The sequence below is a fragment of the Falco peregrinus genome, chromosome 12 (genome assembly GCF_023634155.1).
Source record: "Falco peregrinus isolate bFalPer1 chromosome 12, bFalPer1.pri, whole genome shotgun sequence".
Classification (NCBI taxonomy): domain Eukaryota; kingdom Metazoa; phylum Chordata; class Aves; order Falconiformes; family Falconidae; genus Falco; species Falco peregrinus.
The window spans coordinates 27,619,505-27,631,497 of NC_073732.1; the positions used below are offsets into that span (position 1 = coordinate 27,619,505).

At 44.5% G+C, this 11,993-nt stretch overlaps 1 protein-coding gene across 1 annotated transcript; it reads left to right on the top strand.

Annotated features, from left to right (window-relative positions):
• The first annotated feature begins 50 nt into the window (after positions 1-50).
• LOC101914954 (ovocalyxin-32-like) lies at positions 51-11,844 on the top strand. Its single transcript, XM_027778310.2, has 6 exons — positions 51-358; positions 7,341-7,403; positions 8,298-8,472; positions 9,164-9,300; positions 10,135-10,197; positions 10,287-11,844. The coding sequence occupies exons 1-6, from the start codon at positions 125-127 to the stop codon at positions 10,443-10,445; spliced, it is 831 nt and encodes a 276-aa protein (XP_027634111.2). The 5' UTR covers positions 51-124; the 3' UTR covers positions 10,446-11,844.
• The last annotated feature ends 149 nt before the right edge of the window (positions 11,845-11,993 follow it).

Below are 11,993 nucleotides of genomic sequence, written 5' to 3' on the forward strand. Positions count from 1 at the left end.
CGCTTCCCGGCACTGACAGCAGGCGGAGGGAGGGCGGGAGGTAGCGGGCCGGGCCCCCCCTGCTATTAGTACCGGCCCTCAGCGGAGCCCGCCTCAGTGCGGTCACTCACCGCTTCTCAGCACCATGCAGGGGCTCAGCGCCGCGCCGCCCGCCGCCTTCCTCAACCTCCTCCTCCTCCTCCCCCTCGGCGCCCTGCTGCTGCCGGCGGCCGCGGCGCCCGGCGCCGAGCGGGAGCTGAACCCCAGCAGCCGGCTGGCCGCGGGCACGGCGCGGCTGGCGCTGCACTACCTCAACTCCCGGGAGGCGTCCCCCGGCGCGCTGCAGGCGCTGGGGCAGGTCCGCAAGGCCACGCTGAAGGTAAGGGGGAGCCGGAGGGGAAACGGGGCGGCTGCAGCTCCGTGGGAGGGGGTGGCTCCCCAGGTGGGGTCTTTAAAGTCACCCTGGGAAAAGGACAATTAGCAATAATTATTATAATAAATCAGTGGGACGGTGAGTTAAGCCGCCCTGAGGTTAGTGCGGCCCCGCGCTGGGCACCGGGCGCCTTCCCTCTTCCCTCAGGGGGCTGCTGTCCCGCTGCCACTTCCCTCAGCGGGTCCCTGGCTCCCCTCAGGGGGCTTGGTGTCCGGCCGCCCCTTCCCTCGGGCGGCTCGGGGTCCCCTCGGCGGGGTGCTGCTCCCCTGCCCCTTCCCTCAGCGGGCACCAGGCACCCGGGTCCCCTCAGAGGGGAGTGGGGACCCACCTCTAAAAGCCATGGTTTAAATGTCCCCCAAGTCCTGCGCCATGCATGTTGGTGCGCTGTCCTGCAACCAAAAGCAGCACGGCACAGATGAGGGACGGAAGAAACTGACACATGTGCCAGGCATATGATGGAAAACCAGTTTCATAAGGAAACATTTCCAGCAAAATCACTTCTGGAGTGACCATCTGCTTTGTGTGAATAGGGACGGAGAGGACTTGGCTTTCTGGAGTCTCTGGAGCCTGAGAGCTTCAACGAAAGGCAGTGCAGTTCCCATCAGAAAACATGCCTTTCTTTATCTTCTAAAACACATGTCAAACTAAGGTGACAGAAAGGAGTGGGAGCCCCAGATAGGAGCAGCTATCTAGGCAGGCAGGCTTGCACCTCACAGAGAGCTTGCCAGGGATGCTCGAGGCAGTGCTCAGGGCACGTCCATCACCCCGCACCCCGACAGGCAGGGCTGCTGCCTGCAAGCACTGTCCCAGTCCCATGCAGCACTTTTTTCCTCCCTATGGGTTTGGGTTTTGGTTTGTTTTGGGGGGTGTTGCAGTTGTGGTTTTGTGTTTTGGGGTGGTTTTTTTTTTTTACAACTTAGTTTCTGAAAGAGAACAGGTAAACATTTCTGGGGAATGCTTCCCCAGGGCTGTAGATCCTGGAAAGAAAGCACTACTATCCTGGAGAGCTGAGGAGGATCTAAGCTATCCCAGTGGATGGGACTTAAAAGCAGCTCTCTCATCCTAGCCTTTCCCGCTAGGTTAGTGCGGGGCAGCTCCCTGAAGTGAGGGCTGGTTGTTTTGGATTCCCTGTCCGAAGCGCCAAATCCAGCACTGGATTCCATGGGATCCTTTTCATGGTTCTGGCATCTGAGAAGGAGATCTTACAAGACTTGTCCTTCAGCATCTGCACGGCATGTTCAATTCGGGCCTTCACTCCTAAAATTGAGAATAAGATGGTTTAGTGTCAAGTCTTCACTTTCAAGAAAGAAGTTCCAAGCCAGCCTAAAACATTTAGGATGTACTATTGCAGTCCTTACAACACTGAACTTGAGCCTCAATCTTTCACATATATCCCAGTTGCCAGTGGTTCCAAACCAATCTGAAGCCTGTTTGAGTTGCACACAGTATTTAACAGACCACCAGAATAATTTCCAATTAAATGTGACAAGGCACAACCTACTGCATAACAATTCAGGATCTGCATATTACTTTGTGTAATGCAAGGCCCGAAGATAGTGTTAGTTGTGCTGCCTGTCTGGGAATGTGGGGAACATGATGTTCTGCTATAGATTTATCTGAGACCATACCCTTAGGTAGCTCTTTGTTTTCATCATCATTGCCAAAAACGTCAATTAACCATGTTGTTTAATAGGTGCTGAACATGGACATGCTAGTGTGGCATTTCAGTCCTCCTATGAAATTGCTGCAGACACCTATGACAGAAATTACTATGCTATTTGATACTTCTTTCAAAACATACAAGTTCTCCTTCTATAGTTACTGGGCACTTTACTGGGTGGTGTGCTTACGTCTATATTTACATACACAAAAGCTTGTGCATCTTCTAAGGGCCACAACATGGCCTCTGGCAGCAGTGTGTGCTGCTGGAAGCACTGCACTTGTCTAGTAAAGAGACATATCAGAAGTAAGGGGTTGGTGCAAATCCTCCTTCCAACCCCAGTGTAACTGAGTATTTTGCAAGGTAGTTTTGGCTGTAGGGAGGGAAAGGAATTTTTTTCCACTGTCAGCAACCTGCCTTTTAATATACGAAAGAAAAAAATTGGTTCATTACAGAGAAGTGAAATGCCTCATTACTTCCTCCCAGTACTAGATGCTGTAGGAACTCCCTGGAACCACTTTCTGCAGTTTATTTCCCCTTTTCCTTAGCACACACTGAAAACAAGAGGAGAAATGCACTAGACATGGTCACTTTCTCCTTTCCTGTCCTCCACTGTAAAAAAAAAAAAACCAAAAACATCCCGGAAGGAATGTGCTATATTATGTGAATGCAAAATACAGAAATGTTGGGGGATTGGGGGTGTTTTGCTTTTTTTTTTTTAATTATTTTTTAAAGAAAGCTAGTTTCCTGTTGGTTAGTAATTTAGTGAATCTAGTAAAAATAGGACAATTTTATCGTGGAATTTAATCATAACCACTGTATTTTAAAGCTAACATTATTAGCCCACTAGCCAGTGAAACTGCAGTAATTAGAAACAGGACTGGAGACAGCCACCAGCACGGTAACTCTGTTAGATGCAAAAGAATTTTCAAGTTCAGGTAAAATGAGACTTCAGTGCTTTTCTCTCCTAGCAACAAATAGCAGAGATATGCCAATCACATTAATGCCTGCCTTGCCATTGGCTGCAGTTTTCTTTTTGTTGTCCCTTCTCATTCACGTGTTTTTTTTCCTTAAGTGAATATCTTCTAGGAAACAACAGTGTGCATCTCATGGAATAGTTGACAGCTGCACTTTGAGATACATTTTTGATAAGAGAAGCTTTAGTGTGTGCCAATTGAGATCCTAGAATTCAAGAGAGAAACTTCCAAAACGCTGATGTAGCAGTCTCCCATACCAAGCTGTCCTGGAAATCATAACTGAGCAGTGGGTAGGTGAAGTGTGAAGGTAAAGCTAGGTAATCTCTTGGCTAAACTGTAACATTTGCTTAAATTGGACTACAAAATAAAATTTTACAGATGGGTATTTCTCTTCACAAGCTCACCTTGGCACAAAACAGTGTAACACCAGAACTATGGTCCTAATATTAGAGGTCAATTAGAAGATTTCTACTTATTTCCAACAGTCAGGACCCCATGTTAGGATGGGAAAGGTAGAATCAGGGGCAGGGTAGGTAAATTGTCTGGGGAAATCTAGACACAGAGACGTCAAGAAAATAGCCATCTCTGCTGGCTTTTCCCTCTGGTCTGGGCAGCCCGAGAGCTCACCTGGCTGTCTGTGGATGAGACCTCTCCAGCACATCCAGAAGCCACCAGCCACCTGAGCTGGACAGTGGCAGGGCGGCGAGGTGGGAATGGCAGAAGGCAAGCCCCCAAAGGACACCTCTCCCTCCCCTCTCCGCAGTGCCAGCTTCTCCATGCTTAGTGATCAGGTCAGCAGTCTGATCTGGCGACCAAAAGCTGGTACCAGGGGAGAAATGCTGGTGGGGAAACACACGAGAAGAGAAGGAAATCTGCAGCAATGAGAGAGGTGATCATCCCTTTCCACCCCAGCAGGGAGTTAGAGCCCTGTAAACCGATTGCAAAACCACCTCCTTTGGGACCTGGAATGAAACTGCTCTTAAATTGCTGGTTTGGCCTTTATAGTACTAAAAATCTGTCGTGAAAGTTACATTAATTTTGAGCCCGGAAATAAAACAATCCTGTGACCCAGATATTCAGTGGAAAAATGAATTACTCACTTGTTTTCTTCTCTTTTGGACACTTTTATCTCTGGCTGCTTTCAGCCAGTCATCATTGTGCCATGTCAAATATTCCCGAGCTCCGATTTAACTCTCACTATGTGATGGTTTACACTGATGCACTTTAGACTGATAGTGGAAAATAATAGTGGAAATAAAAGTGGTGTTTTTCTTTGAAACAAGGAATACTTTTGTAAAAGTTAAAATTATTTCATGCCAAATGTACCTTCTCCCTGGCAAGATGAAAGCAGCCCTCCGGTATGAATACCCAGATTGAATATGTATTTTAGCTGCATAGCTCCACTTGAAAGTAGGTGAGCAGTTCTGCTGTGGTGGAGTTGTTGTGAATGAAGAGAGAATATCTACTACTTCAAAAATCATGTCAGCACAGAATTATGTATTTTTTTTTAAAGAGAGTATTTATCAGGTCACTAGTCCCAAAGCTTTCTAGCCTTCCACTGAGAAGAATCAGAGACTGATAATTAGTTTATAAAAAGTTCTGATTGCTTTTTTCTTCGTTAGTGCTCAATAAGCAAATGCAATGATACTGCTGAAAGGTTGTGTCAAAATCTGATTACTATTCTCAAAATTACCACAGCTATAAAAATGATTTTTTTTCTTTAACAGAGAGAACAGGTGACACCAATGCAAGAACAAATAATTTTGGAAGAATAGTTGAACATATTTTAAATGACTGAATATGCTGGACAGAAAAGATCCAGCTAAACTATAAAAGAATTTCTACTAGAGAGTTTAAGACCCTGGGTTGTAACTGGGAGTGTCCAGTCAGGCTGCTGTACTGTGCCCCTTGAGGAGAAGTTTCAGCAGGAAACAGCATCCGCTATCATCAGTTAAATCGGAGCTAAGTTTCTCCTGCTTCGGGTTCTGTTTCAGGTTCTCTCATCTGCAGTACTAATAACAAGAAAAGGAATAAGCTTAGATCACTGTGCTTAAAACATACCCCTACTTGATCAAACAAAGCATGTTAGAAACAATAGCAATAACATCTCTTGGGTAGCTTTGCAATAATTAGAAACTTAGACTTAACTGCTGTGACTATTGTGAGAGATTAGACCCTTCCTTCAGCGCCATAAATTAGTTATCCTTTTGTAAATCTGCGTTTCAGAAAGCTACTTTTTAATATTTTTCTACGCTAAGAGCATCTCCTCATGTCACGTTCTCTGTCATTTTGAGGACAACATTTTAGCCAATACACAAACCGGGGGCAGGAAAAGGGGAGAATAAGGAGGTGGAGAAAAAAGATTACAAAAGTTTGAATTTATCCTCCCTCTGTATCCTCTGTTCCCTTCATGGTCTGATCTGGGTCCAGCTCCAGACTTGTCTCATCGTAAAGCTTCAAGAAGGGATTTTATAAAAGTAGAGCAAATGACTAAACCAATTTGTCCTCTTACCTGCAGTGTGTAACTCCGTGTATGTACTAAAACCAGGTGCTGGGCTGATACCCTTGCCCTGGGAATTAAACTTCTTTGCTGACATTATGCTATTAATGGCTTCCTGGAAGCACGTATGATGGGAACACAAAGGCCCAAGTTTAGATAAATAAAACACACACATTTGCTTTGGGTTCTAATCTTTAAAATCATGCGAACAGCCAGAATTCTCCTCCTGTTTATCTTAAAAGTATTGCATTTAAAAAGCAAATAAGACTTAATAAATCGGTGCTGTGCTGGAATACGGTAATTTGATGTAAACGTACACTTTAGAAGGCAGCTTGCACTCTCCAGTAAAATGCATTTTCTAGGTATTATCTCACACAGGCCGTGCAAAGGAAAGCCTGTGTAACAATATACCCTACACCAGTAGCAAACCGAAGCAAGAGGAGGTTTAAGGCAAAGGAGAATACCTTTTCTCAAACCAGGTAATATATGCAAAAGGAATAAACTTCCAGACACAGAAGTGACCTGGCTTGCGTATCAGAAAGCTTGTCTAATAAATCACAGTATAGCATATAAAAAGACTTATTTTCTTTCATTTCTTTCTGGCTGACTTAATCAAAGGAGAGGCTTGGAAATGTATCAAACAGTTTGACGACACGTAGTGTCATTTTACAAGGAATTAGTTGAATAAAGTTTCCCACACTATTTGTTACTTGGACTCCCCACTCAAAAATACAGAAATTTCAAAAACGAATATAACAGTTGGTAGGAAATGAAAGACTGACTTCTTTACTTACTTCATGAAGTAAAGAGCAGATAACGCAAATACTTTTTATTAGGCTCTGCGCTTACACTATTGAATAACACATTGATCCTGTTCCAGAATAATTAATATTTTTCATGGCCGACATTAAAAGCTAGTTTCCTTTTCACTATGGGGCCAGGACAGTCTGTGATATCCCATGCCAAAAATCCTATTGGTTAACCAAACCCTTTCTGTCAGCAGCAGGGGGAAAAAACCAAAAACTAAACAAAGCAACACACACCCCACACACACCCCCCTCAATTCCAAGAAAATGACATATTTCAAAGGTGTACATTTCTAAGGCTTTTCTGATGTTTTGTGCTACAAGAGGCACTACTGGCTGCTTCCCATCAGCAAGGAGTATTCTTTTATTTTTCTTTAACTAGTCGAATCTCAGATAGTTGATTGGGCAACTTAATGACTGGTATTTTCAGGACAAAACGAGAGCAGACAGACCACAACCCTGCTCTGACACGCTGTGTAGCGAAATCAGTCTCTTTCCAGTCACAACAGAAAAAAACCTAGAAAGGTTAGCATCCCCAAGCTTAAATTAGCCTGTGTAATTCCTGTTCAGCTGTGAATCAGTCAGCAAGACTTGATTCATTTAAACATTCAAGGGCACTCTGATAGCTTGTGCAAAAAATACCTCAGAAGCTGAACGCTGATGTGTAATTTTATTATTTTTAAAGTTACTCAGTATCAATCTGTCCTGTGAAGGACTGTGAGCAGCATTTTTCTTCTTGGCTATCTCTGTGAGGAAATGATCTAAAACATCCCTTAACATAAGGGTTATTTACTGTTGTTAAGACCCTTTGTGTGTGCTGCTGGCACCATCTCAGCACATCTCATCCCACCAATTTCCTGATGCCACAAGGCCATGAGGCAGCCGTGGCATCCTGTTTCCCTCCCCAGCGCCCACGGCAGCTCCTCAGCAAGTCACAGTCCGTGAGCTATAGTTACACTGATGGCTGAATCCTTCTCTCTTCCAGAGCATCCCAGACTCGGGTCACAAGTATTACCTGCAGTTCACTACTGAAGACTACAAAAGTGGGGTGAGTTTATGGTCCTCTACATTTTTTCTGACAGCGTGTGTTACAGGAACTTCAACATCTCCAAAGCAGGATATATTTACGCACTGTCGTAAATAGATCTTTCATACGCTTCTTCTCCCTGCCTGTCCAGAATGGGGTATGGTTTGCTCTTAGGGTCACCCGAGTACCCCATCTAATAGCTCCTCTGCTGGGGTTCGAGCGGTCAGAGCACTGTGGTTACCCGCTTCGCTCGGTGCCTGACAAGATCATCTTGTCACAAGTCACATCAGGCAACCGAGCACCTGAATGGAACTTGGCAATCTCAGTGTGGCAGCACGGCCCTCATTAGCCAGTTGTAGCTCCTGCTGTGTCTGCACACCAGAATGAGACGAAAGAGTTGACAGTTGTGTGTTCTTTTTAATTCTAACTCCCCCCTCTGCATTCATTCTGTCAGACAATTGTCATTAGCAATGTTACTGTAAACATCTGCTTTTCCATTACACACGTTTTATGAAATTCAAGTTATTTTCAGAGTTTAATATAAAGCATGAGATTATTTTTGTTTCAAGGCTGAAATATCATACAGTGAAAGTCCTTGTTATCAATTAGTGTTGTTTCTTGAGGATACTCAAACGTATTTCCAAGATGACTTAGTGCATTTCTGCTACAGTTTAAGATCTTCTGCTAAATCACTTTAGCCTTATAGTTTTAACCTATTTACTTTTCTAGAAAAAAATTACATCCTTCTAAAGACTTTCTTGACCCCTGTACAGCTTCATACAAAGTGTCTCATGAAGGCATATACGTGATCCATACATACAATTCACATGTTAACACCAAAAGCTTTTTTAAGAATGCGTTGCTAGCAAATAAAATCTTGGTTAAGGATAACAGTTTTAAATTCTACCTTGACAGGAAAATACTGGGAGCTGCCTTGCTACGGTGTTGTATCTGAAGACAAAGTCCCTGCCTGTTGTCAACATCAAGTGCACACGTACCAAAGACCAGAATCAAATCCAAGAAGAGGACAACAGACTTTACCAAAAACTTAGGCACCAAACCAAACCAATAATTGGAAATAATATTCCAGGTATATTGCTCCAAATAATCGACTATTCCATTTTATCTTAAAGAGCCTAGGCACTTTTAAGGACACGTGCATTTCAAAAATGAGACACGTGTTTACAGTAGCACCCTAAAACTATAGAGCTCACTATCAAAACAATTCCACCGATTCAAAACTATTTTGGGGGAGAAAAAAAACCTGCTTCATTTAGCAACAGTGGTTATCGACACAACATTGTGAAGGCATTTTGCATTTGAAAGCAAGCCTATGCAATTTTATATTCAAGTAAATGCTAAATGTCCTCAAGTAATAACAACTGCCTCAGCCCACACACCTTCCCCAGCTGCAGGTGGAAATTCACAGGGGATGACTAACAGAGCTTTTCCACCCTGGAAACAGAGCACCCCAGTCCCTCTCTTTTCCTCCCAGCTAGGTAAGGATTGCTGTTACCAAGGATATCGGGCTTCTCCCCTCCTTGTGGGGACCCGGTGACTAGTGTCTCTTGGTAACTGCAGTTCTCTCATGCTTTCATACTTCTACTGTGACCGCAGGTTTAGCATCATTCTCCTCCCTGTTCAAGATTTTAACATACTGGAGGGATAAGTCGCTTCCCAGGAACAGTACTATGCCAGGCAAAAAAGCTCTGTGGTTTATCCTTTTTCTGCCGAACAGCCAGAACTAATAACTTTTATACTGCTCTCTTTCTGCCTTGCAGACAGCTATGGCAATATTGAACCTGCGCTGGAGCCAGTGTGGGCTCTGGCTGTTGTTGGCAGCAGTTACATCATGTGGGAAAAGTCAACCGAGAACACGGGTTACTTCATGGCACAAGTCAAGTCTGCGAAGCAGTGGGTAAGTAAAGTGGAAATTACACGTCTGCCTTACAGAAGCTAACAGCGTCTACCAAGCAGCAGAGAATAAAACACTCACCAACAGCTCCTGCTCTGTCACGGCTGTGATTCTCCCAAAATCCCAGTGCCTTCTCCAGACAAGCGTCTCCACCTTCGGACAAGTATTTTGTCTGGGTTTCAGTGGAATAATTTTACTCATTTGGACAAAATCTGGGTTTCCTTGTTTGCAGGAGTAGATCTGTTGGCTTCTGCAGGTTTGATCAGGAGATTGAACAGGTGGCCCTGCCGTTCCTCAGCCCTACTAGGGGCTAAGCCGCCCCTAGGACCCTGCTCTCCCAGCCAAGCCCACGGGCAGCACCAGTCCAGCCCCTGGCAGAGGAGCACGCCTCACGCCCGCAGCCTGCGCCTTCCCAAAGCTTTGTTTCCCTCAGTCATCTGCCATCAACAGACAGTGTTCGGTTTTTACTCCCTACTTACTTCAAATGAGATTTCTCTGGAGAGATTAGTCAAGTAAGATTCTCAAATTTATTTGAGAGTTAAACTCAATTAACGAGCACCCGAGTCAGCCCCGTTTCATGTCAGAGAACAGTCAGCCTGCAGAGCCACGCTGCAGTTGGCACCTTCAAAGCTTTTATGCAGGAAACACTCCCAGTTCCCTCTCTCTCCACATACAAAACCTGTCTCGCTGCAGCCAACGACCACAGCCACCTCGAGCCCTAGCCATCTCGTCCCCTAAGCAAGCTAAATACAGATAGGTAAATCAGAGTAGATTCTGAACTTCAACAACATACCTTATGTTCTTGATCCTTTTTTCTTCTTTTTTATACATGCTCAGATAAGGAAAGATGATTTTATTGAATTTGACTACACTGTCCTACTCCATGAAATTCCAACACAGGTAAGAAAACATGTACAACAACTCCTTTTATCAACAGAGGAACGGTATAAAGTTCATAAAAGATGTGTATTTTTAAATCTGTTCTCCAGGAAATTATTTCATGTCACATGCGCCTCACTTGGCTTCCTGGTCACCCTCTGAAAGTGAAATACTTCTGTGCTTCAGAGAATCAGAAGGTCGAAGACGGATCTGGAGTGGAATCTGGATCAGCTGCTGGGATTTTACACGAAGGGGGAGCAAATTTTTAGAAAAGAGATGTCAGCTTTATGTATTAAATGAGAAAATCCTTGTGTTAATAGACCTGGAGTTGTGATCATTCTTCTGTACAAGTTGAACTGAATGCTTTCAGTAGGCTGGTTTGTTGCAGAATTATTAATTCTTGTATTTCTTAAACTGCAAGACTCATCTTCTAGGGTTGTACCTAAAAACTTTGCTACTACATATATACACAGATAAACATACACAATTTGATTGTCACTAACCGTTACTTAGAGTAACATACTTTGTAAACAAAGTTGGTATATTTGGATAAAAATCTTGAGAAAAGGATTAATCTGTCACTAAGAAATACTTGTCTACTGATTTTTTTCTCTTTTTTTTGGGATAGATACATGCTGATTCTTAACTTGTACCTCCAATAAAACAAATACCATTACGCAGGGTTGAGATTGGGTTTTCCTTCACAATGCTGCTGTTGGACCCCAACCTTCCATCTTCTCCCAGTGTCTGGCCTTTAGGAGGATGTGGACAAGAGTAGGCAGCGAAAACATCTCCCCACAAGGCCCTGCAGAGGCCAGTAACCAACGTCTGCATGGCCCTAGTCCTGCCAGCGCGCCACCGCTCCCTGCCTGCGCTGCCAGCTGACATCAAAAGCAAGTTTCTCCTCTCGTATTTATAAAGGCCACTCCGAAAATACTGATGCAAGGAAACCACGTTTTGTTGTCTCCCCGCACCTGTCACCCGTCCAGAACACTGCAAGGCAGCGTCTGTCAGAGGGAAACTGCGGATGTCTGTTTGCAGTTCTCGCACTCACCTCAAACAGAAACAGAGCTGCTGAGAAAGGAGGGCCCTGCACAGCCAAGCTCACCTTGGGCCTGGTGGGGACCAGCCCGCTGCCGGAACGCCCCCAGACAGCCCTTACAGCAGCGACCACCATGTCCTGTACCGTCCGACACACAGCAAAGCCCTGCGGCAAGCGCACGTGGTCATCCTTCCGCACCGAATTCTTCACCTGGGCTACAGCAGACCTGCCATCCTGCCACCGTGCGCTGAGATTGTGCCAAACTGGCTCCAGTTTGCCATCAATTTTTTTCCCCGTTCGCAAGACTTCAGCCAGGTTAAATTAACTCCTTAGCAACACGTACCCCTCCCTCAGGAAAAGAGGCGATGGTCTCTGCCTTCCGGAAGGGTGACTCCCTTTATAATTGTGGTATATTGTGCTATCATTGGTCTGCAATCAGTAACAATGATTAAGGTATTTAACATGAAAGCTTTAACTGGGGGATATTTAGGCCGGGTGATCTGCTAACCCCCCAAATTCAGGCACATTACACCAGTGCATTAGACTCTGATGCACTTTTACTGGCTGAAGCTTTTTATACCAGCACCGAATAGGCATTGCAATAAATTCAGTGAAGCAGCGTTTCACTCTTGGTGTTTTCTTTTGTTGCTGGTAACATTTCTCATCGTCAAAAGCATGAAATCAGAGCTCAGGATGGCAACATTTCTTAAAAGAAATTGGTGACGAAAGTATTTTTTAGAATTAAAACAAAGAAATAGTATGGATTTAGCACTTT